This window comes from Mus musculus, chromosome 15 (genome assembly GCF_000001635.26).
Source record: "Mus musculus strain C57BL/6J chromosome 15, GRCm38.p6 C57BL/6J".
In the NCBI taxonomy this organism is placed as follows: Eukaryota; Metazoa; Chordata; class Mammalia; order Rodentia; family Muridae; genus Mus; species Mus musculus.
Window position 1 is genome coordinate 100,500,950 of NC_000081.6, and position 25,153 is coordinate 100,526,102.

Below are 25,153 nucleotides of genomic sequence, written 5' to 3' on the forward strand. Positions count from 1 at the left end.
GAGACTTACGTATGTGCATAAATATGTTGAAGAAATTTTTCTTCTTATTATTTTTTTAATTTTGAAAGAGGGTCTCTGTGGCAGTTTGAATGAGAATGGTCTTCATGGGTTTGTATGTTTGATGTTTGGTCCCCAGTTGGTGAACACTTTGGGAAAGATTAGGACCTTGTTACAGGACCTGTGTCACTAGGGGTGGGCTGAGGTTTCAAAAACCCATAGTATTTCCAGTTAGTGTGCTCTAGCTTGCCCCTCTTTCTCTGCTTCCCACTCTCAACTATGGCTCCAACCCCATGTCTGCCTGCCTCCTGCTACATGCTCTCTGACATGACAATCATGGACGCTAATCCTCTGGAATCGTGAGCCTCTAAATTAAAGACTTTCTTTTATAAGTTGTCTTGCTCATGGTGTTTTCTCATGGCAATGAAAAAAAACAAAAAGCAAAATTAAGAGTCTCTATCACGCAGGCTCCTGCCTCGATTTCCTGAATGTTGAGAATGTGGGATTAAGTCCCCCAATCAATGACCACCTCTTTAAGACTAAAGAGAAAAAAAAGTTATATCCTTTATTATTTATATGTGATAATTTTAAATGTTATCTTCACAATGTCAATTTAACTTTTTCATTTAACTGAAAAGGTCAATAATGAAACATTTTGTAAATAATCACAATGTCCTGTCACTAAGATAACAGTCATAGTAAACACCTAGAAAGGGGGACTCAAATAAAGCCTAGGGGAAGTTTCTGGTGACTCTAAAGATCTGAGTCAGGTGTAATTAACCCTAGGATTTGGGCAGAAGAGACAGAAAGGTCAATGCAAGTTCCAGGCCATCCCAGTCTACTATTGGAAGCTCAGGCTAGCCTAGCCTTTAAAACAAAAAAAAAAAAAAAAGCCAGGCAGTGGTGGCACATGCTTTTAATCCCAGCACTCAAGAGGCAGAGGCAGGTGGATCTATGAGTTCAAGGTGAGTCTGGCCTACAAATCACGTTCCAGGGTAGCCAGGAAACCCTATTTCAAACAACAACAACAAAACCAAACAAAATCTAAAACTATAATGGTATATAAATTCACTTCTGTGATTTTGAAGGCTACTCTAATAAAAAGTAATTTCAGGTAAAAATTAGGACATCTAGGTTTTTTAACTTTTTACTCTTTTATGTGTATGGGTGTATATCTATATACCACATGTGCCTGGTCCCCTTGGGGATAGGAGACAGGATCAGGTCCCCTAGAACTGGAGTTATAGATGACTGTGAGCCACCATGTGGGTGCTGGGAGTTGAACCCAGGTCCTCTTAACCACTGAGCCATCTCTCTGGCCCCCTAAGTCATGTAATTTATAGCCAATATACTAATAGAATTATATGCATCATTTGTGCCTCAGAGATTCATGTATTTGGAAGCAAGTCCAAGTCTAGGCATGGTGTCGATATCTTTCCTCTCTGCACGTGTGAGGCTGAGGCGTGAGTTCAGAACCAGCCTGAGCTGTGTAACAAGTGCTAAGCCAGCCAGAGTAGGAGGTCTCACAACACAGGCTGCCTTCCTAGTTTACCTCTCCCATTTGCCACTGGGACAGGGGAAGGGGACGGCAGCCAACAGTGACTTGCCAAGGATAGAGGCAGCAACTGCAATGACTGGGAACCAGTCCTTGGAACGTGACGAAACTAGAAATGTCACCTCAAAATGGGATGTTGGGTGAGGGAGTGCTCGGCCTAATATGTCAAGCTGATTTTGCACCACTGTGAGGAATTTTCAGGTTTCAAGGTTTTAAACTTGTTTCAGACCAAAAGAAATTAGAAACCACATTACAGGTTGGTTTTAATGGACAACAGCAACAAGAACCAAAAACTCTCTATAAAAAAATCTAAGCTTTATTAAATACTTCAAAAACACACATAAATTCAAATTTAATACAGAATCTTTAACATTATCTTTGTTCATCTCAACAAAATTTAAGGGAATTTCTGGTAAAACTTTACATGTGGCCTGACTAAGCTAGTGGCACACACCTATATTCCCAGCACTTGGAAGGTGGATTTCTGAGTTTGAGGCCAGCCTGGTCTACAGAGTGAGTTCCAGGACAGCCGGGGCTCCACAGAGAAACGTTTTCTTGGAAAACCAAGCTAAAACAAACTTCATGTGAAAAAGGAGGGCCTAAGTGCTTTACAATTCTGTACATGCACACAGACACACAGCCATTTGAAAGGCAGAACATAAACACAGTGTGAGTTTGAATAGGAAAAGAATGTATTTTTCTTTTTTTAATAAAGCTTACATTTTAAAAAAAGAACAAAAAAAAAAAAAAAAACACCACACTATGCCAAAACAAGACAGGGGAGGGGAGAGCAGGGCGGAATAGCTCATTTACTTAAACAGTTTTGAGAATATCATTCACGAACAACGAAGCCTGGGGTCAGACACGCTTGTCTCTCTCACCTCTAGCTCTGGGCTGAGGTTAGTGTGACATTGGGTGTCTGTCTGTCTGGGGCTTCATTATCGCTACAGTGGTAAGGTATGGTTGCCTCCTTCAGTGGGAAGTCCGTCAGTTTCCAGCAGAGCCCCAGAAAGACCCAGTGGTGAGCACTGGCAGCAAAGGGTGGCATCTGGTGTTGTCAGAAGCCCCTCCACTTCATCTGCGTCTCCTCACCCTCAAGTCACTGTGTCCCCAGATGTTTTGGGTTTATTAAGGGGATAAAAGAAGATTATCCGTCCGTGGGATTTATCATTCGGTCTACCCCAATACACATTAGCCAAAATCACACTCAGCTGTGGTATTGCAGGTGAACCAAATTAGAAATCTGGAGCCTGTCTTAGCACTAAAGGGAAGGCCTGCTGGAGCTCAGCTGGAGAAAGTGCCTGCCTAGCACGTGAGGCTCCGAGTTCAAGCCCAGCACTGCAGACAGAAACAGACCAGGTGGCAAAAGCTTGTGATCCCAGCTCTTGGGAGGTAGAGGCAAGAACATGAAACCCTGTCTCAAAAAAGGGAAGGAGAGATTCTGTTTCTCCTCCTCACAGTTGTGAACAGAGCAGAGCAGAGCTGCCAACAGGCTTGAGGCAAGAGAGAGAGCTTGGTTTTATGAAGACAGATGTTCACTTTTATATCAGTAAAATGTCAGAGCTCTATATCACAAAACTAAACATCTTCCTAGAAAACATCACATGACTCCCATTACCACTCTGCCCTCTACAAACCCTAATGACGGGGCTTCTTACTGGTATCAACAGGGGCCAGAAAGTAAGGAAACTGCTGGCTCCATGTATAGCCAGTGATCAGAGGAGCCAATACAGGACTCTGGGATTCCTCCTTGGGACCTGCTCGCCCTGCACTGGACACGCCTCCCCCCTCCCCCCAACATTCAGATGTGCCAGGTTCCTGAAGCCCTTTAATCTCCAGTCATGTCCCCTTCAGAAGGTGAAGAGGGGAAGGCAGCAGCAGCCGTCGAAGGTCGGGGCCTCACCCTACTTGAGAATGACATGATAGCTGTCACTGGTTTCTGCTGGAGAGATGGAGAGAGAGACGTGATCTTTAGCCTCCTGTAGAGCAGCAAAGGGCAAAACTATCTTGTGAGAGGGAATAAAAAGTCAAACTGAGCCAGGCAAATGGCAGACATCTTTTTTCCCAACAGGGTCTATAGCCTTGGCTGTCCTAGGACTGGCTATGGAGATGATGCTACTTCCCTGCCTCCTCTTCCTGTGTGCTGGAATTAAGCAAATTGGCTTTCAATATTGTCACCTTATACTGGGTCTTACTAGGGGACCTCACCGTAAATTGAACAGCTACAGAAACAACTCTGATTTCCTCACTTGCTAAGGGGAGGCGTAAGAAAATGGCAGAGCTGTCAGAAGTATTTTCCCCTGATAACAGCAAGAAGACACTTTACAAAGAACAGTGTCCACTGAGGACACGTCCCTATCTCAACACAAGGAGGGAAGACGTATTCCTGGGAATAATGCGCCTGCCTTTAATCCAAGCACTTGGGAGGCTGAGTTATTAGTTTGCTAGTCTGAAGCCAGCCTCCATTTGATAAAGACCACATCAAAAAAGGGTCTCTATATTTTACCTCAAAAAAGGTGAAACATTAAAGATCTTTTTTTTTTTTTTGTTTTGGAATTGTACTCAATCCCACGGCCTTGTGTGTATGCTAAGTAAATTAAGCTGAAGTTAAAATCCATAGCCTGGGGGGGGGGGAACCCATAAAACTTTAAAATTCCTTACAAAGGGGGCTGAGGAGTTAGCTTAGCTGTTAACTGTCCCTGACTCCCAGAACAAATGTGATAATGCCCTGCACGGATGGTGGTGAACGCTGCTCATCAGAGTGCTGAATGGCAGAGGCGGATGGATGGATGTAAACAAGTCTCACTGGCCAGCTCGTCTGGCCCTGGCAAGTTCTAGGCCAGTGAGAGAGCTTATCTCACACCAAAACCCAAAGGGAAAATCCCCTATGGGGCTGGAAAGATGATTCAGTGGTTAAGCGCTCCTGTTGTTCTTTTGAGAGGACCTAGGTTCAGTTCCCAGCACCCATGCGGAGGCTAACAACAGTTCTGAACTCCACTTCTGACTGCCTCAGTCCCTGCTTGTACCTGGTGCACATTACATATACACTTAGGCATACATCTGCACACATGCATGTGCGCGAGCAAACACACCCACACATGCACGCATGCACACACACATAATGATTTTTTAACGGTGGGGGTCTCAATGGTTAAACACACTGGCTGCCTCGAAGGGGACCACAGTTCAATTCCTAGCACCCATATGGCAGCTCAGACCTTTAACTCTGGTCCAGGGTGTCTGAAGCCGTTTTCTGACCTCTGAGGGCACTATAATATATAGGTGAAACACCTACCCACATAAAAATAAAAATTTGAATCTAATTTTAATAGAATTATTTTAAAATAGAAGAAACAAAAATTTTAAAAGTAGTTAGTGCCTAAGTAACAACATCTGGAGCTGTCCAGTGCCCTCCACACATATATGTGTGCATGCACACACGCACACACACACACACACACACACACACACACACGCACACCCCTTTCTCAGAGGGACATTCATTTGGGGCTGGCCATACAGCTCAGTGGGGTAAAGCACTTGCTGCCAAACCTAATGATCCGAGTCTGATTCCCAGACCCCACCTGGTGGAAGAACAGAGCCAGTTCTGCGGGCTCTCTCATGATCTGCGTGTGCCCCGGCATGTGATGAGCCACCTCGAGTGCACAAACAGTACATGTTAAGTATCTTTACTGTTTTATTACCTTCCATCGTGTCCAGAATAAAGCAGGCTTCTTCCTGGAAGTTCTGTACCATCTGAAAAGATCAACGAGATTTGCTGAATAACCTGGGTTTGCAAAGTTTATTTTCAATGTGACACTTTTCACGACACTGTACTGAAGTAGGTATAAGAACTTTGTGCTTATAGCTGAGACAGTGACCACGGGAAGGGTAACACTGCACCGCAGCTTAGCTCAGAGACACCCATTAGTCAGCAAGCTTCAAATTAACAAGTCCATAAAGGCCTGAAAGCCAGAACAGCAATTAACTCTGAATATTACCTTACTATCGCTTACTTTGGAAGGTACTGGTAACATCTGAAATCAAGAATTTTTCAAGTCGGGTGGTGGTGGCCCACACCTTTAATCTCAGCACTCGGGAGGCAGAAGCAGGTGGATTTCTGAGTTCGAGGCCAGCCTGGTCTACAGCGTGAGTTCCAGGACAGCCAGGGCTACACAGAGAAACCCTGTCTCAAACAAACAAACAAACAAACAAACAAACAAAAGGAAAAAAAGAATTTTTCAAAAGTAAATTATAATTTTACAAAACTAGCCTATATGTAAACTAAAATAACCTACAAGGTTATTTCTTCCAAAACAACATTAAAGGAAACAGGGTATTTTGGAAAATGTCAAACAAATCATGTTAAAAAAAAATGTATTTAATTTCGGCCTCAAATTAGGCCACTTCCTGTTCCACAGCCTTGAAGACAAGGAACAAGCCCTAAGTACCACAGGGCAGGGCTGACACACCAAGTTCTATCAGCAGGCACAGGAGAGGAGTCTGGAGAAGATGAACAAAGGACCTTCTGGTTTTGTTTTTGTTTTTTAAAGATTTCCTTCCCATGTTGACTTGTTCTGCCTGCATGCTAATCTGTGAACCACATGCATACCTGGTGCCAGCAGAGATCAGAAAAACGAGTTGCAGCAGGTTGTGAGCAAACTGAACTTAGGTGCTCTCAAAGAGAAACGCGTGCTCTAAACCACTAAGCCACCTCTCTAGCCTCTGCCCAGGTTCTATCTTTACAACTGATGCGGATGGAACATGGCCCCTCAAGCTGCTGCCCACTGGCCCCGCTCATGACACTGTGCACCACGCTGTGCAGCTAGTACACCTGCTTCCTGCTTCCAGCACCTTTTCTCTAGAAATAAGTACAGTCCGGGAGCTCTGACAGCACCCGTGAAAACAAACCTCTCTAGAGTAGGATCGCAAGTCCCAGGGCTGTTCCAAAGAGTAAAGGGGGACGGGGTTACAACTCTGAGCATAGTCCCCAGCGATTCAAAGGGCAAAACAAGCCAAGACATTCCTATGTGGTGAATATAAATTATACATGATGCATTTCATTATGACATCTGAATACACATATGAAAATCTATGCATATAACATTATCCCGAGGACTAAGACTGCTCTTCCAGAGCACCTGGGCTGGCCAGGGTGGTGTCTCGCAGACATCTGTAACTTCAGTTCCAGGGGATCCAACCTTCTCTTCTGGCCTCCACGCACAACTGCACTCACACCTGCACAGCTCTGCAGACACAGAACTAACAACACAGCGACTAACTGTGATCACACTTGCACCTACTATCCTGCTTCCCTCATGCTCAGGCTGACCCACCTTCCAGATGGTCCCTTTCCTCCTACAGGGCTGTCATCTGATGACCCATAAGGCTGCTTACAGAAGGACAACGAGGGGTTCTTTACAGGAGCATCTGACTTACCAGTGGCTACACCACTCAAGAGAGGTCTCCTCCTCCCTCTAAAACCATTAACTGCCTATAGATCCTGGAGGAGGGCAGGACCTCACGAGCCTCCCAACTCCATGACACACGTGGACAGGCCCAAGCGTATACGGGTAAGCAGGGAGGCCGGGGAGCTCCAGGGTGTCAGAGCCTGAGGCTCTGGACAGGTTCTTCCCCAAGGTCATCCACAACAGTGGCTTCCAAAGAGGAAAAGTGGAGCATGCACTTCCTCGGGTGAACCCCACACTTTGCAAGAGGCACAAAGACATTTAAAGGCACATAGGGGACGAGGCTACAAGATTGTCAAATCCTGTCTGTAGTCTTTCCTAAAATCTCTTTAATTTTCCTTCTCCACTTTCTCAAATCTCCACCTTTTTTTTTTCTTTTCATTTTTTTCAATACAAATAAGAGCAAGAGTTTCAGATTCTAGTCTCCTTCTTACTTAAGGGCTGAGCATGAAGTTTGGGGGTGAAAGGTTGAGCCCCAGCACCATAAGATAAAAAAGAGAGCAAGCTGGATTCCGACCAGGGTTCTCTGTAGGAGGTGTAAATGTCTCAGTGCCAAGGCAGAACGACAAAGATGAAGTTTAGTAAGGAGAACAAACCCACAAGTGAGTGGCATGGTATCTAACACATTACAACGTCACAAGATGGCTGACTGGAAGAAACATCACTATGTCATTTTTAGTACACAATTTAAGAGGTTCAAAAAAGAAAGGAAGGGAAAACAAATCTGGCGATGCTGCTACAGCAAACCCCACCCATTGCCATCTGCCAGCTGGGAATCAGGTCCCACAGTCCTTCCATGAGAGGTAGAAAGCAGGACAGAGCCGATGCTGGTTCACAAGGGGGGGGGGGCAGCACTCAGCTGCAGATTAACCACCCTGGGCTAGCACAGGCAAGGGGACTAAGGGACTCCATCAACTACTCCTCGGCAGATGGCATCCAGGGCTAGGACGAGGCTCGACTGATGCAGCAGTGGTCCACGGTGCATGAAGCCTGCGTTTGCCCCAGCACTGCACAAACTGAAAGCGATACTAGTGCGTGCTGCTGGAAGACAGAGGCATGAGTCAGGGAGGCCAAGATCATCCGAGAACCCAAACTAAAACTAACCACCCTCACACACAAGATGCACATTTCCTTTTCTCTTAAGGATTAAATCCAGGGCTTTGTATATGGTAAGCATGTTTTACCTCTGAGCTGTGCCTAAACCTTTTAACTTAGTGTTTCATAAATACCAACTTGTTATTATCTGATCATTTCTGTAAGTGCAATGATTAATTCTATTCAGAAATGTTTTTGACTTTTTTTGTTTGGTTGGTTTTGTTTTGTTTTGTTTTTGTTTTTTGTTTTTTCGAGACAGGGTTTCTCTGTGTAGCCCTGGCTGTCCTGGAACTCACTTTGTAGACCAGGCTGGCCTCAGAAATTCGCCTGCCTCTGCCTCCCAAGTGCTGGGATTAAAGGCATGTGCCACCACCACCTGGCATGTTTTTGACTTTTATTGAAGTAAGTTATTTGGCCACAACAAATTTTTGCCTTCAAAGAAGTACAACAAGACAATGAGATTTTCAAGCATAAAGATATTATGTAAAATTTAAAATATTTTAATTTTTAATTAAAGGAAGGGAAGGGCTAGACAGTGGTTAAGGGTGCCTGCTGTTCTCCCAGAGGACCAGAGTTCAGTTCCTGGCAGTATCAGGCAGCTCAAAACTACCTGTAAAACACAGAAAACACACACACACACACACACACACACACACACACACACACACACATCATTAGTCATCCTTCATTATACAGGGGGTTTGAGGCTAACCTTGGCTCTAAAAACCCTGTTTCAGAAATATATAGCCATAAAGACAGCCAAGGGGCAGAAGAGATGGCCGAGTCGGGGTAAATGCTTGCTATGCAGTGTGAGTCGGAGCCTGAATCAGACTCCTAGCACCCACATAAAAACCCCAGCACAGTGGGACATGCCAGTAACCCCCTGGTCTCCACATGCACATGCATGCAAGAGGAGAGGCCCGCATGCCCATGTGCACACATAAAGCACACGTGAATTTTAAAAATTAGTTACTGTAATAACTCAGTAAGCCATTTTTAGATTATTTTATGTGTATGAATGCTTTGCCGCCGTGTACTTCGGTGCGGTGTGCCTGCCAGAAGAAGGAATTATGGGTGGCTGTGAGCCACCGTGTGGTTGCTGGGGACCAAAACTAGGTCCTCTGTAAAGGCAGCCAGAGCTCCTAACCACAGAACCACCTCTCCAGCTCCTAAATCACCCCTGTAACTTGATTTCAGTTCCAGCACTGGGAGAAAAACAATGACTCGTGTTTGGGTTACGAGAGTAATGGCCACCACTCTCTCCTCTCCCTCAGGGCGGCACTGATCTGCCCAGGATGACATTCCTGCCTTCCTCCACATGCTGCGATTATAAGATGCATCATCTCTCCCAGCTTAACATGTGTGTGTGTGTAGGAATACGCGAGTTTTTACAATTGTTCAAATTTAACTTGAACTACAACTATGCAAAAGATACAGTTTTGCGTGTGTGTGCCCATATGTATGAGGTGTACAGATGTGTATACTCACATGTGTTTGAGTTTGAAACCACACAGAGGCTGACCTCTATTATTAGGTGTGCTCTACTGCTTCCCACCTCACTTTTAAAGCAGGTGTCTCATTTCCTGATCTAGTCCCACCAGCTAGGCTGGCAGAGTTGAGGCCCGAGTGACAAACTGTGCTGGGGCTACAGGTATGTGCGGGACGACATCCTTTTTTTAATTGAATATCATAGGTTCTAGGATCTGAACTCTGGTCCCCATCTTGTGCAGCAAACACTCATAACTGCTGACCCACCTCTCCCTCTCCAGTTTTTGGCTTTGAGGTTTTTTTTTTTTTTTTTTTTTTTTTTTTTGTGGACACCATCTCACATAGGCTATGTGGGCCTTGAACTTACTACATACCCAGAGATAAACTTGAATTAATGATCTTGCCTAAACTCTGTGCTAGGGCTACAGGAGTGCACTACCACCCCAACTTTATACTAATTTTTTTTTTTGTTTGGTTGGTTTTTGGTTTGTTCGAGACAGGGTTTCTCTGTGTAGACCTGGCTGTCCTGGAACTCACTCTGTAGACCAGGCTGGCCTTGAACTCAGAAATCCGCCTGCCTCTGCCTCCCAAGTGCTGGGATTAAAGGCGTGCGGCACCACGCCCAGCCTCTAATTTTTAAAAACTAGTAAGTAGAGGCTGGGGAGATAGCTCAGCGGTTAAGAGCACTGAATTCTCTTTCAGAGGTCATGAGTTCATTTCCCAGCAACCACATGGTGGCTCACAACCATCTGTAATGGGATCCAATGCCCTCTTCTGATGTGTCTGAAGACAGTGTACCCATATACATTAAATAAATAAATCAATCTTAAAATAAACCAAAAAAAACCCCAAATTAGTAAGTAAGTAAACAAGCAAGCAAGCAATAAAATCTAAGCCAGACTTAGTGGTTCATGCCAACAGTCCCAGCTACCCAGGCAGGATGCTGAGGCAGGAGGATCATGTGAACCTACAAGTTCAGGGTCAGTCAGGCCAAAATAGCAAGACCATTTATCTGGTAAGAAGAATTAAAGCCGACCAGCTAACCCTCTGTGTAGAAGCAGCTCGCCCCTGGCAGCACGCTCTCACACTGCTGCCGCCGCTCTCGCGCGCTGGGATGGCACTGACTGTACCGAGTCACTGACCTCATCGCTGATGACCACATGGATCCCTGTCGGCCCTTGCTTGTAAATCTGGCTGATCTGGTGAGGAGAAATGCTGAAAAGCTGAGCAATTTTTTCTGTGAGTTCGACAGCTGTCAGCTCCTCGAGATAGATAGCATGGTACACTGCGAAGGAAAGCACAGCATCAGCGCCAAGGCTCTGCTGGACTCCAGAGACTCAGAGATCCCAGCACCTGGCTGCAGACCTGCCTCAGTTTCCTTTCTCATGGGAACCAGAAACTCTTACTCCACAAGCCCAGTCACCGCCCCCTTCTAAGCGCTGGAGAGGACATGGAAATCTGCAGCACTGTGGACATTACTGGCTTAAGTAAGAAAAAGAACTACCAATAACTTGTATGGATTACAGCTCAATTGACAGGAACAGCTAGAAGGATCTAGAATTCCAACTAACGCTGCGCTGGTCTACACTCTCAGCACACCTGCCACGCACGGGTCATCTCTTCTCCTTTCTTCCTGCTCTGCCCAGAACAACCTACCGAAGAAAGTACCGTTTGAATCCCCATCCTCCTGCTTCTGCGGCTGCGGCTGCGGCTGCGGCTGCTGCTCCCTCAACTGCAACGACTCCTGGCAGACATAAATGGTTAGCCTTGGCCGCACCATCCTGTGTGGAGAAGAAAAAGGACCATCAGCTTACACAAATGAACTTAGTGCTTGGGCACAGAGCAGTTTACGTGTTTCCTTATCTCCCAGCTGTGGGCTCTGAGGTCTCTTTAAGTTGATTCTTTGCAACAGGAGGCGCCATTTAAGCTAAACTCTGGCTTTCACTGAAAACTCAGGGCCAAGTGGCAGCCTGCTGGCCCGGCAAGCTCAAGGCCCTGGGTTCCACTCTTAGCACTAAAAGAGGAAGGGGAGAAGGGGAGAGGGTAAGGGAACACTACTGCTGGCTTAGACCTGCAATTCAGGGTGCTCATTCTCCCAAGCCCTCAGTGAACCCCAGACTTTGTTGATCCTTCACGTAACCATGTAGCTCCTGCACTCATTTGAGTCTGTGAGCTTTGAAGTAATGGTTAGAAATACCCAAGATGCACGAGTAGTTTGTATATGCGGGCCAGGTTCTAGATATGCTGTTTATTTACAAATATTACTACATAGCACGCCACACGGCTCAGCTGGTAAAGGCTCTTGCCACTTGAATTCAATCCCTGTAGGGGGGCACATATCAGTGAGCATGTGGAGGGAGAGTGGAGGTCAAAGAACAACTTCTGGCAGTTAGTACCTTTCGTCTACCATATGTCTCTTTTAATTGTTTGATGAGACATACTTATTTGTGCAGAGTACTGTGAAAAATTCCCGAATGTAAACTCATTTAGAATCCACTTTCATTGGCATCTCAACAGAAAGTACACACCGGCCTTTTAATGCATTAAAGAGTCTGATTCCATCTGCAGGGCCGCAGATTTGGATCACGTCGTCTCTAGTTAGTTTCAGTAAATCTGCCCCTGGGATAAACAGAGAAACACAGGTTAGTGATAAAGGCAAGAACACTGCAAGCACACCTCAGGATGTCACAGTCATCGCCTCCTGAGTGTCACATTACAGTCTACAGTATGCTATGTCTACTGCAGATAAAGCCCCCGTGGCCTGGCCTCTGCCTCACTTTCTGTCTGATTCTCCACTTAGCCTATGCTTCCATCCTGACTGAGCTGAGCAGGTCAGTTGCTTTCCCTGTCTGAAACTCCTTTCCACAGGCTCACACCAGCCCACTCCAGGCTCACCTCACAGTGTGTGCTCATCTAGTGCATCTCCTCTGACTGGACTTTTCTGTTACACAGATGATGAAAGCATCAACTCAGAACATCTTATCAACGACACGTTCCCACACTGATGTGCACAGAAGGCTGCACAAAGGCGGATTATGCATGATATGTATCAGTGGTATCAGGGAGTGGGGTTTCAGTTCGTTTGTTCCTTGATAAAGTAACCAGATGAAAGACATCTGTTGATCTGTTTCTAGGGTTAGGCCATCCTGGAACTCACTACCCAGACCAGACTGCACTTGAACTCAGAGATCCCACTGCCTCTGCCTCCTGAGTGCTAGGATTTAAGGTGTGCAACACAACATATGAAGAGTGCTATACAGAGTAAACATCTCAAAGTTTAAACGAGCTCCAACGAAAACCTGCCTTGTTTAAGGACTCACTGTACCATCACAGCTGGCTGAAAAGTCTGACATGTTTCACGAAATTCGTTTATCAGAAAAACAGACACTCCCAGACACATCCCATGTGGGACACCAAGAGGACCCAAGACGCACATGAACACCCCATGCTGGAGGAGAAGGAGAAGGTAACCTAACCTGAGAAGTTGGTGAAAAGCCTCGTGAATGTGGAGAACCGGTTTCGATGCAGCCATTGCTGGGCTTCCTGAGGCGTGGTTGTCGGCAAGAGGTTCTGAAAGAAGAATGCATTCTTTAGTATCTGAACAGCCTCATCTGCTACCTCATTAGAACACACACAACTAAACATGTCCTTCCACAGCCTACAGCCACACTGGCTAGTGGCTGCGAACTGTTTCTATCACACAGGTCTTCTCCAACACGAGAGATACTTCACTGTCACACTGAATGTTCTTTCTATTCAAGGGACAAGGGGTCGGATCGGGTAGTGGCAGGTATGTGAGAAACCACACTACACCAGCCTGGGCAGCAAGATGAGAGAGAGCCTCAGAAAGAAGAGGGAAAAGCAGCCAGCTGAAGCTGCGTATGCCTGGAACCCAGTACAGGTGAGGCGGAGATGGATAACTGCTCAATGTGTCCTAAGCCAGCCAGAGCTGCACAGTGAAGTCTAGAAACACAAACAAAACACCTCAAGGCCCTGCTTGTCTCTGGTCCCCAGTACACCTCCTCAAGGCCCTGCTTGTCTCTGGTCCCCAGTACACCTCCTCAAGGCCCTGCTTGTCTCTGGTCTCTACTATACCTCAAGGCCCTGCTTGTTTCTGGTCCCTAGTACACCTCCAGGTCAGAGGTGAAATGCAGGAAGCGTTTGTGAAGTGAGTGAAAACAGCATGTGACAGAATCAGTCACCACAACAGTCCTACACACTACAAATCACTGACATTGGTTTTAGACTTACATCCGTGACTGGAGGGGGTGGTTCTGGCTGGTGGTTGGGCGAGCCGTTTCTAGGGAGAGAAGATGAAGATGAAGGGTGAGTCCATAGCCCTCTGTGTACACCACCTCACGACACATTGTCACAACAGCTCTCACGTTAGAGAGCTCAGAGAATCTCTACTTCCTCTGAAAACACTCTTCTCCGACACAGTACTTAATCTGTGTGCTAATTAACTCAGTAACTTCAGGGGAAGGGAAGAAACTATATCATTTGAGACATTTTTTTAATGACTGAAGAAACTAGGAAAAAAACATCAAAATTTCAGTAAATAGAAACAGATAGAATAAATTATGGCATAATAAATACCTGCAGGGGGACAGAAATATAGCTTAGTGTAAAATATTTGTCAATGCTCTGAACTGCTGAGACATCTCTCCAGCCCTGGGTATTTGTTTTTAAATTCTGATTTATTACTGCTGTACGCATGTGACACTGGTATGTGCAGGTGCAGGTGAGAGGACAACATGGTGGACAGCTTTCCTTCCAACCCTACACAGGCTCTGGGGAGCCAAACTCGGACCTCTGGTCTTAAGAATCCAGCACTTCACCCTCTGGCTATCCTGCCAGCTCAATTCATTTCAGATTTACTTACTTAGCTCCTCTGTCTGTCTGTCTGTCTGTCTGCCTGCCTGCCTGCCTGTGTGTGTGTGTGTGTGTGTGTGTGTGTGTGTGTGTGTGTGTGTGAGAGAGAGAGAGAGAGAGAGAGAGAAAGAGAGAGAGGGAGAGCGAGAATTCAAAGATACATGTCAGCATATATATCTGAGTGTGGATGCCTTGGCGCTAGAGTCACAGGAGTTTGTGAGGCGTTTGGTGTGTCTCATGGGTACTGTCGTCCAAACTCTGGTTCTCATGACTGAAAAATAAGCACTTTTCCCACTGAACCACAGTTCTAGCTCCCCAACCATTACTGTTAAAGAGGATTCAAAATTAGTGCTAATTTGTGATTCAACATTTATCTCCATACTTTCCATTTTTCTTTTCTTTCTTTCTTTTCTTTCTTTCTTTCTTTCTTTCTTTCTTTCTTTTTTTTTTTTTTTTTTTTTTTTTTTTTTTTTTTTTTTTGAGACAAGGTTTCTCTGAATAGCCCTGGCTGTCCTGGAACTCACTTTGTAGACCAGACTGGCCTCGAACTCAGAAATCCGCCTGCCTCTGCCTCCCGAGAGCTGGGATTAAAAAAGTGCGCCACCACACCCAGTGGGTTGTTTTTTTTAAAGACAGGGTTTCCCCAAATAACAGAGCCCTGGATGGCCTCAAACTCAGAGATTCCCCCTACCTCTGCCTCCCCAGTTCTGGGATTAAAGGCTGTACCATCACACCCAGCCAGCTCCCTGCCTCCCTTCCCCCACCCCTTCTGCTTTGTTTCTCTAGGACAACTTTCCAGTGTAGCCTTAGTTGTCTTGGAACTCCCTCTGTAGACCAGGCTGGCCTTGAACTCAGAGATCAGACTGCCTCTGCCTCCCAAGTGCTGGGATTAAACGCCTGCGATGCCAGCCATCAGTTATGTTTATTTTCTTTGAGAGAAAAAGTTGAGAAAAAAAAATGTCAAACACAACCCTTAACTACAGACATTAATGACTCAGTGGACAGCATCACCGTAAGGATAATAAGAAATCCTCTTCTTTGAGCAGACATAGTGCCAGTAGTCAGTTGAGAGCCTGAGGCAGGAGGATTATTTGGCTCCAGGAGTTCAAGGCCATTTTAGAAACCCAGTTAAAACCCCAAACATACAAACAAAGGAGAGACCTGGTGTGGGACTTGGTGCAGGGCACACCTAGTGCTAGTACTGGGGAGCCTGAAGCACTGCTGTGAACTCAGGGCTGCCCTGCTATATAAGAACTCAAGGCTAGACAGCAATACACAGCAAGACCCTGTCTTGAACAAACAAACAAACAAAACACCCTTTCTTCTTCATTTCTGTTGTATTTGAAAAATTTAAGTTTGATATTCAAACTTAGCAATGGCATCAGGTTTCTAAACAGATGTATTCCTTTTATAACTAATACTCAAAGAAAGTATTGGTTCTCAGCTGTTACTTGTCAAACATTTAAGTTGCTCATACACCTTTTTTTTTTTAAGATTTATTTATTTATTATATGTAAGTACACTGTAGCTGTCTTCAGACACACCAGAAGAGGGCGTCAGATCTCATTACAGATGGTTGTGAGCCACCATGTGGTTGCTGGGATTTGAACTCAGGACCTTCGGAAGAGCAGTCGGTGCTCTTAACCGCTGAGCCATCTCGCCAGCCCCCGCTCATACACCTTTTAAGAAGTTGGCTGGACACAGAATAAATAAATCCAAATCCAAAACCAAACAATTGGCTCCTTTTATGTGTTTCTTAATTGTGATGCTGACAACCAAACCCAGGGCTGAATCACTACACAGCAGCCAAATGCTCTACCATAGAGTCACACCTCAGGGCTCCACAGCATTCTTTCTTCTTCTTTTTTTTAATCTTATTTGTTTGTTTATTTCACTTTACATCCCGCTCACTGCCCCACTCACCCCCTCCCACAATCCTCCCCCTCTTCTTCTCTGAGAGACTGGAGCCCTCCCTTCCCTTCCTACCCCCCCCCCCAGATATTCCCCACCTTGGCACATCAAATTTCTTTGGGGCTAGGCACTTCCTTTTCCACAGTAGGCCAGACAAAGCAGCCCTACTAGAACATAACCCATAGACAGGCAGCAGCTTTAGGGAGAGCCCCACTCCTGTTACTTGAGAACCACTTGAAGACCAAGCTGCTACATATTCTGTAAATATTAACAAGAAAACAACAAACAAACCCTGACTGCCTGTGCAGCCTGCTTCCAATTCCCAGTCCCCATTCTCTGGTGCAAGCATCAAACGTGAAAAAAACCACAAGGCATACAGATAAGGTGGAGCAAGAGCCCAGACTACCATCACTAAATCTCCCACAGGAGCAGGGACCTGACATCGTCTGATGGATGCTACCTGATATTGTTTAAGGGAGAAAGTTTTTACATAAAACTCCATTTTTTTTCAGCAGAGTCCAAACCTCGGTCAGAGACTGACTAATTGGAAGCATTACTTTGGAAAGGACCTATATTTAGTACAAACATAATCCAATTGCTTTTCCCAGACTTACCCTTCCCCAAGAGAGAAACTGCTATGGGAGCTGTTGAAGCCAGGGGATGGGGAATTGTTGACGTAGGTGATCTCAGGCCACGGAGAACACTGAAAAGAAAGGAAGACTTAGGCAACAAGAAAGCACCATGCTTCTGTCAAGTACTCCGCTCTCACGTCACTAGCGCTTATCTTCTGCAGTCAGGAAAATAAGCTCAGGACCAAGCTCAGAGCTCAGCTCAGCGTGCTTGCCTAACATGCACGAGGCTCCAGGTCGTGCGTGCCCGTGTGTGTGCCCGTGTGTGTGTGTGTGTGTGTATGTGTGTGTGTGTGTGTATGCACGTGTGCTCGAGCGCGTGCCAGCATGGTAGGGGCTGTAGCTTAGCAACAGCATGCTTGCCTAACATGCACGAGGCTCCAGGTCGTGCGTGCCCGTGTGTGTGCCCATGTGTGTGTGCCCGTGTGTGTGTGTGTGTGTGTGTGCACGTGTGCTCGAGCGCCGGCCAGCATGGTAGGGGCTGTAGCTCAGCAACAGCATGCTTGCCTAACATACACGAGGCTCCAGGTCTGCTCTCAGCACGACAGAATGAACAGACGAATGACTGACTGACAGTACAAATATGAACGGAAAAATCCTTTTACCTCGGTGAGTATGGTTGTCTCATAAGAAGGTTGATATTTCTCTTTTTCATGGGGCGTCCGTTTCTCCATTTTCTCTCTATCTATTTTTTGTTTTCTGTCTGCACCCTTAGGCTGGAATGAGAAATACGTTGCTTTAAATTCAACCTTTGATCACAGCACTCCAGAGCCAGAAGCAGGCAGATCTCTCTGAGTTCAAGATCAGCCTGGTCTGCAAATCCTGTTATACAGAGAAACCCTGTCTTAAAGAAAGAGAGTGAAAGAGAAAGTAAGGACAAACGGATGGACAGACGGACAAACTAACTTACACTTTGAGCCATAAATACTACTTTAAAACACAGAAATATTCACATATAAAACAAACATGTGTATAGTAACTTAGAGGCTGTGTGCATCACCTGCACTGTCTGAAAATAGGATATTTAAATGTTTGAGCTGGTTGGAAAGATTAACAAATAGAAAGACCTCTAAAGCACATAGCTAACTGGAAAAAACCCAATCCATACAGTATACTCCCACTTACGTTTCAGAGAAAGGAGAATATACATGCACCTATGGGTACACCTATGCATGCACCTATGGATGCATGCCCATCAAAGAACCAAAGGGGACTAGAGCATGCGCAGCAAACGGTGACAATGGTGACCTCTGAGGAAGGTGAGGGCTCAGGGTAAGAGCACTAAGGGAGACAATGTAGTGTCCAGAGCCCCTTCTTCCCTCCTTCCTTCCCTGCTTCCTTTTCCGTTTGAAACAAAACCCTGCTATGTGCCCAGTTCACCTCCCTTCAGATATGCTCACACTGGTGTGGACCTTACAGAGATCGCCAACACTGAGGTGTGGTGGTGCGTGCAGATAGTCCTAGTACTTAGATGCCGTAAGCAGAAATACCAGAAGCTCAAGGCCATTCTTGGTTGCTTAGTAAATCTGAGGCAGCTCTTAAGCTATGTCTAAGCCACTGCCTCACAACTGCCCCAAAACAACAAAAACAATAAATAAATAGAAATACAAACTATTAATGTACCTAAATCAGTCAACTCTGCATGATTTCTGCAATATAGAAGAGCTTACTAGTTCAACAGGCTTTATCAAGAATCCAGTTTAGAGCCGGGCAGTGGTGGCGCACGCCTTTAATCCCAGCACTCGGGAGGCAGAGGCAGGCGGATTTCTCAGTTCGAGGCCAGCCTGGTCTACAAAGTGAGTTTCAGGACAGCCAGGGCTACACAGAGAAACCCTGTCTCGAAAAAACAAAAAACAAACAAACAGAATCCAGTTTAGCCCACTGTTCACTTTACAAGTTCGTGTTACTCACCATCTCCGCCCCCACCTAACTCTACATAAACTACATTTGTAAGAAGGAAACAAACTGAAGCCATTTTGAATAAAATTCCCATCTAAATAGGAGTCATATAAAGTTTTAAGCTCCCAAGACCTCTCTTGTAACTGACATCCTGGTTGGCAAGTCGAGACATGAATGCCAGACAAGTCACGAGATGGTGGTGGATTTCTGATTTTCTGATTTGGGGTCAGAGCTCAGCTTCTGAGACTCTTCTGCAGCCCTGACTGATCAGTAGTGGTCTGAGCAGAATTAATTTTTTAGTCATCTGCTTAAATACTTAGCTAAAATGGATGTTTAAAAATGCAGCTAGTGCCTCAGTCTGTGCTGTTGGCCCTGACTGGTCAGCTTTTGCTGCCTAATTCTCGTGACTGCTTGGGTTGTTTTGGATGTACTTCAGAGGTTGTGTCGCTGACTCTAGCTCAGACAATTTGTAGTCTTAAAAACAAACAAGTTGACTTGCTACCATGTCACCTCATGTTAACACAGAAAGATGGAGAAAGCTTACAGATGGGTGTGGTGGCTCACGGCTTTAAATCCCGGCAGAGGCAGGGAGATCTCTGAGTTCAAGGCTAGCCCGGTCTACACAGTGAGTTCCAGGGTTACACAGAGATACAAACACACACAGAAACGGTTTTAAGGCGGGCACACGGCCTGGGACACCTTGAAGACTTTGATCTGGCAGCTGGCCGAGTGCAAGTGCTCTGTGTACTCTCCGTTCCCGTTCTCCTTGAAGGTATCGATCTGCACTCGGAACGGCACCCCCTTCTCCCCGCCATGCTTCCTCATGGTGAACTCAGTGCTGATGCAGTGCACCTGAAAGGAAGTGACACCAAGCATCACTGCCACTAGCCAGGCCAGAGGCAAAACCTCTGCTAGGCATTTATCACTTAAATCTTTCCATCTTTTACACTCTAATGGAGGAAACTGGAGACCTGTTAGCAATTCACAAATCTATGCAACTAGTAACTATCAAAGACCCCGGCCCACAGAAAAGGCCGCTGTGAAGAACCACAGGAATGCAGTCCTCTGAGAACAGGCAGCCACACAAACAATGCCAGCGAGTCCATCTAGCTTTGAAAAGGAGGCACAGTCAGGCTTAGAACACAGCAGATGCTAAAGTTCAGGTAACAGGAGATTTGCTGGATCAGAGGGTCAACTCTGTCTAGCTGACTACTTGCTAGCTTGGATTAACTGCTCAATCACTCTAAGCTGCAAACACTGTTCCTGAGGGCTGCACAGACCGTGCAGCAGTTAAGAGCACCGACTATTCTTTCAGAGGATCCAAGTTCGGTTCCCAGGACCCACAGCAGATGGCTCACAACCACTGGGATCAGATGCCTCTGGCCTCTGTGGACACCTGCACTCATGTGCACACGCTCACACTCTAACACACATACACATCACCTAAAAATAAATATTTCAAAGACTATTCCTATTCCAAGAGACCACTATTCAAAGTCTTAAAATCCTGTATACAAAGTATTAACATAGTGATAACCTCAAAGGTAACTATCTAATAAACCACTGGTTGAAACGATTACAAATAAGCAAGGCAGTGGTGGCCTACATCTTTAATCCCAGCATTCAGGAGGCAGCAGCAGATAGGTCTTAGTTCCAGGACAGCTAGGGCTACATAGAGAAACCCTGTCTCAAAAACCAACAATGACAACAACAACAACAAAAAAGAGGAATAAAGAATTCTGAGGAGTTTGCCTAAAGGACATAATTCATATATGCAAATCAAACTTTAAGTCTATGTATATTCAAAATAACTTCTGGCTAACAATGGAAAAATAGAACAGTTTACATGTTAAATAATTGTTAGGCAAATTATCTATGATCAAAGAATGGTATATAATGCAGCCAAACAGCAAACACTTTAGATAGTTAAGTAAATAAACTGTGGAAACTCCTCATATTGAAAAGCCTGACCTCGAGAGGCTAGAATCCTGAAAAACAGAGACGTGTGTTCACTGTGCAGACTTGTGCACGAGGACTCTGACACACTCATACTCTCTCTCTCACTATTCACACACACACACACTTTGCTTTTTGTTTTGAGATGTGGGTCTCTCTATGTAGCCCTGGCTATCCTGGAGCTCTATATGTAGACCAGGCTGTTCTCAGAATTCAGGTACCTGTCGGTGGCAGAATTAAAGGCATGCACTACCATGTCCACCTGCACAAACAATTTAAAGTTTATTATACTTATTCTTTTTTACTGTTGACTTATTCGCTGTTTTCTTCTACCCAGCTCACACGCCTCAGACTGCCTTGAACAGACCATGTGACTGTGACCCTACTACCCAGTACTGAGATTTGTGCTGTGTACCGCTACTCCAGGTTTATGGGGTACAAAGGCTCAAATCCAGGCCTTCTGCAAGCTAAGGAAGCACTCTACAGTTGAGTCGCACCTGCAGCCCTACTAGGCTTCATGGTAGTAACAGGCAGGCTTTCTGACTATTGTGACAACTGCAGTGCCTTACCTGAATAAACACAGATGTCCTCTTTGAAGGGTCCCACAGGAACTCCACTGTGTTTAGCTGGGTAGGATTGGCCCTGGGATCAATTACACCCACAGACATTGGGATATCTGAGAAATACAATGGGAAGCACTCAACAATTCTCAGGGCTCCTTGTTTTTGTTTTTAAGATGGGGGTCTCGAAGCAATGCCTGGGCTCAAGTAATTCTCCTGCCTCAGCTTCTTGAGTAGCTGGAACTATAGAACATGTGCCACCATGATCGTGGCTACCATGTTATTTTATGTAAGAAAGCAACCGTTTGTGATGGATTAAGTCTACATACTAGCTATAATATCAAAATCATAAATTTTTGAGACAAGGGCTCAACTATATTGCCTAAACTACCCTCAAACTCAAAATTCTTCTACTTCTATATCTTGAGAACGAGGACCAGAAAATTATGAATTATACTAAGTTCTACTTAGCATTACTGCCAGAAAGCCCATCATAAGGACTGTCTGTGTAAAGGAAATATGGCATCATGGTCAGAGGAGGAATTGTTCAGAGAAGAGATATAACCTGTGGCACAATAAAAAGCACTACACTGAAGAGGAACACTCAAACTAGATTTATACTGCATATGACATAACTCAAATACCACTTTCTGTTTTTAATTATTAACATTAAAACTGGGGATAGAGGGAGGGGCGGTGGTGACACACACCTTTAATCCCAGCGCTCGCTCAGGAGGCAGAAGCAATGGATCTCTCTAAATTTTAGGCCAGCCTGGTCTACAAAGCCAGTTCCAGGACAGCCAGGGCTACACAGAGAAAACCAAAACCGAACAATAACAACAAAAAGTAGGAATAAATAAGCCTGGGCAGCACTATTGCTGCAACTGATATAACTGCACTCCTGTCTGGCATCAGTAATTCAAGCGAGAAAGCACTAAGGAGGCCCCATGCAGCCTGCTGGTTGTGTTGGAGTTATCCTCAGGTCGGTATCATAAAGATTTTAGATTATCTGTACGATAACCAGTGTTTTCTCAGGCAAAATTAGTAACAGTTAAGCTTGCTTTGTAGCTATGCTTCTCAAGCGAGAACAGTAAGCACCTGAAGTCCAGAGACACACATCAGAATCTAACAGAGAGAGAGAGGGAGAGAGAGAGAGAGAGAGAGAGAGAGAGAGAGAGAGAGACTGACTGCATGCTGTATTTGCCAAGATCCTACCACTTAGGGAAGACAATATTTAGTAGAGCAAAATAGGAGAAAACACCTCAAGTGAGGCCGAGAGGCAGAAAGCCTCGCCCTGGGAATGTAAGCACAGTGTACAGCCCCAGCACAGCAAGGCGGAAACCTAAGGACTGGACGCAACACCAGGCAGGCTGCTGTAGTGGGTCCTCTGTGGCCACATGGCACGGCCAGGAAAGGAAGGGACTTACTGCCAAGCCTGACTATTGAGGTCAATCCCTAAACCCACAGGGTGGAAGGAGAAAGGACCCCTAGTTCAAAACCCAACGCCCACATGGCAGCTGACAACAGTCTGCAATTCCAGATCCAAGGGATCCAAAAACCTCTTCTGGCTCCCCTGGGCCCAGAAATGTTTTGCATAAACATATATGCAGACACAAGACCTACACACATAAAATAAGATAAGGGGAAAAAAAAAAAACCGAAAACAAGCCCAGTAAGTTGGGCCTATGTGTTTTAATTTCAGCACCTGGGAGACAGAGGAAGGCAGATCTCTGAGTCTGAGGCCAGGCTGCTCCACATAGCTATTATAGGACAGCCAGAGCTACATAGTAAGACTCTGTCTTGGAAAAATAAAATAAGTAAAAAAATTCATTAAAAGAAAATAAAAATTTAAATGAAAATAATAATATTATAATAAATAACGAATAATAAATCAGCTAAGCATGATTGAACACACCTTTAATCCCAGCACTTGTCAGGCAGATTATTCTAAATTCAAGGCCGGCCTGGCCTACCCAGCAAATTCTAGGCCAGTTAGGGCTACAGAGTGGGACTGTGTTTAAAAAATAATAGTAGTAATAATAAAATAAATCCTTAAAAAAAATTGAGGCCAGGCTGGAGAGATGACTCAGCAGTTAAGAACAGTGACTGCTCTTCCAGAGGTCCTGAGTTCAATTCCCAGCAACCACATGGTGGCTCCCAACCATCTGTAATGGGATTCGATACCCTCTTCTGGTGTCTGAAGACAGCCATAATATACTCATATACACAAAATAAATAAATAAATAAATTGTTAAAAAAGAGAAGGCTGAGGCCATCCGTAAGTCAGCTAGCTGTAGAGCTTGACTAATGTGCAAGACTGCAAGACCCTTGGTTCTATACCCAGCACCACAGAAAAAAAAAGGGACAAATATTGTCAAATAAGGAGGGAACATTAAGGCAAAAAGTATTACAGGCATTTCTCTATAGAAAATTAACAGTAGAACTGCACACGGCCCAGCACTCCCTCTTCTTAGTAATAAGACTGGAAGCATCAAGTGGGACAGTTCATGTCAATAGACTGCACTCAAGAGACAGAATCAGGAGGATCACCGTGAGTTCAGCCAGCCCAGGCCACAGAATGAGATCTTGCTTCAGACAAATAAGAGACCAAAGCAGAGACTCAAACAAACATTATCACATCCATGTCACGGGAACACTGCTCAAAGGAGCCTAACAGTCAAAGCTGCCCTAGCCCTCAACAGGCAGAGTGTGCTGTACCCTTGACATATGCTACAACATGAACGAATCTCAGAAGCCAGTCACAGAGGACAAACACTGAGTGAGGTCCCTAGACTAGATAGTGACAGAGCAGGAGAATGGTTAGTGAGGCTGAGGAACGTGGAATGAAAAGCCACTACTAAGAGCAGACAAAATAAATACACTTAATATTACTCAACTGTCCATTTAAAATGGAAAAGTGAGGTTTTATACTATGCACAGGAACACATGTTTTATATTACCACAGTTCAAACAAAACCTTTTTGTAACTGCTTTGGAGCTTACTGTTCACATCCTACCTCAACCCTAAGGTTGCCGTACACATGTCTTTCTTACGCCTAGGGACAACCACTTCAAGGCCCCTGCTAACTCAGCCTCTGAAGCTCACCAATCAAATGGAGCAAGTAAGGAGCCCAGCTCTGACTCACAGGCACAAGTGCTTTCTGAGCAACAGCTTCTCTGGACTCACCTATGTCGAGAATCCTGTCTCCCGGTCGGTTCCACCTCCAGCCCTCCAGCTGCTGGTGCTCAGTGTACTGCAGTCGCCTGTCGTGGAACACTACGCGGAATATGCTCTAAAGGAAGGACAATGTCAGTCCACACAATGTCAGTAGTTAGAAAACCAGTTCAGGGCCGGGTGTGGTGGCGCACGCCTTTAATCCCAGCACTCGGGAGGCAGAGGCAGGAGGATTTCTGAGTTCGAGGCCAGCCTGGTCTACAAAGTAAGTTCCAGGACAGCCAGAGCTATAAAGAGAAACCCTGTCTCGAAAAACCAAAAAAAAAAAAAAAAAAAAAAAAAAAGAAAACCAGTTCAGACAAAGAAAACTAGCAGAGTTAATGCTGCTTGGTTTCTAGACACAATCTAACATTTTCTGTGCCTTTTTTATTTCCTTTAACTTTTCTTTGAGACAGGGTTTCTCTATGTAGCCCTGGCTGTCTCAAACTCACAGATCTGCTTACCTCTACCTCCCCATACTAGGATTAAAGGCGTGCACCAGCATCACC

The 25,153-nt window shown here is 45.2% G+C and overlaps 1 protein-coding gene across 11 annotated transcripts in view; it reads right to left on the reverse strand.

Moving 5' to 3' along the window:
- The window catches only part of Tfcp2 (transcription factor CP2), a 54,234-nt gene that overhangs the window by 3,169 nt on the left and 25,912 nt on the right, over positions 1 to 25,153 (reverse strand). For 4 of the 11 annotated variants that reach the window (XM_017316538.2, XM_017316537.1, XM_017316539.1 and 1 more), the window contains 11 exons: positions 24,618 to 24,723; positions 21,440 to 21,546; positions 19,614 to 19,766; positions 17,621 to 17,731; positions 17,001 to 17,089; positions 13,855 to 13,903; positions 13,080 to 13,173; positions 12,132 to 12,222; positions 11,260 to 11,384; positions 10,746 to 10,888; positions 5,257 to 5,308 (listed from right to left, as the gene is read on the reverse strand). In XM_017316538.2, the coding sequence (XP_017172027.1) occupies positions 5,257 to 5,308; positions 10,746 to 10,888; positions 11,260 to 11,384; positions 12,132 to 12,222; positions 13,080 to 13,173; positions 13,855 to 13,903; positions 17,001 to 17,089; positions 17,621 to 17,731; positions 19,614 to 19,766; positions 21,440 to 21,546; positions 24,618 to 24,723 (1,120 nt within the window). Of the gene's footprint in view, positions 1 to 1,798; positions 3,495 to 5,256; positions 5,309 to 10,745; positions 10,889 to 11,259; positions 11,385 to 12,131; positions 12,223 to 13,079; positions 13,174 to 13,854; positions 13,904 to 17,000; positions 17,090 to 17,620; positions 17,732 to 19,613; positions 19,767 to 21,439; positions 21,547 to 24,617; positions 24,724 to 25,153 lie in introns of those variants that run through there. The other 7 variants (XM_030248456.1, XM_030248455.1, NM_001289603.1 and 4 more) reach the window with 6 other exon arrangements.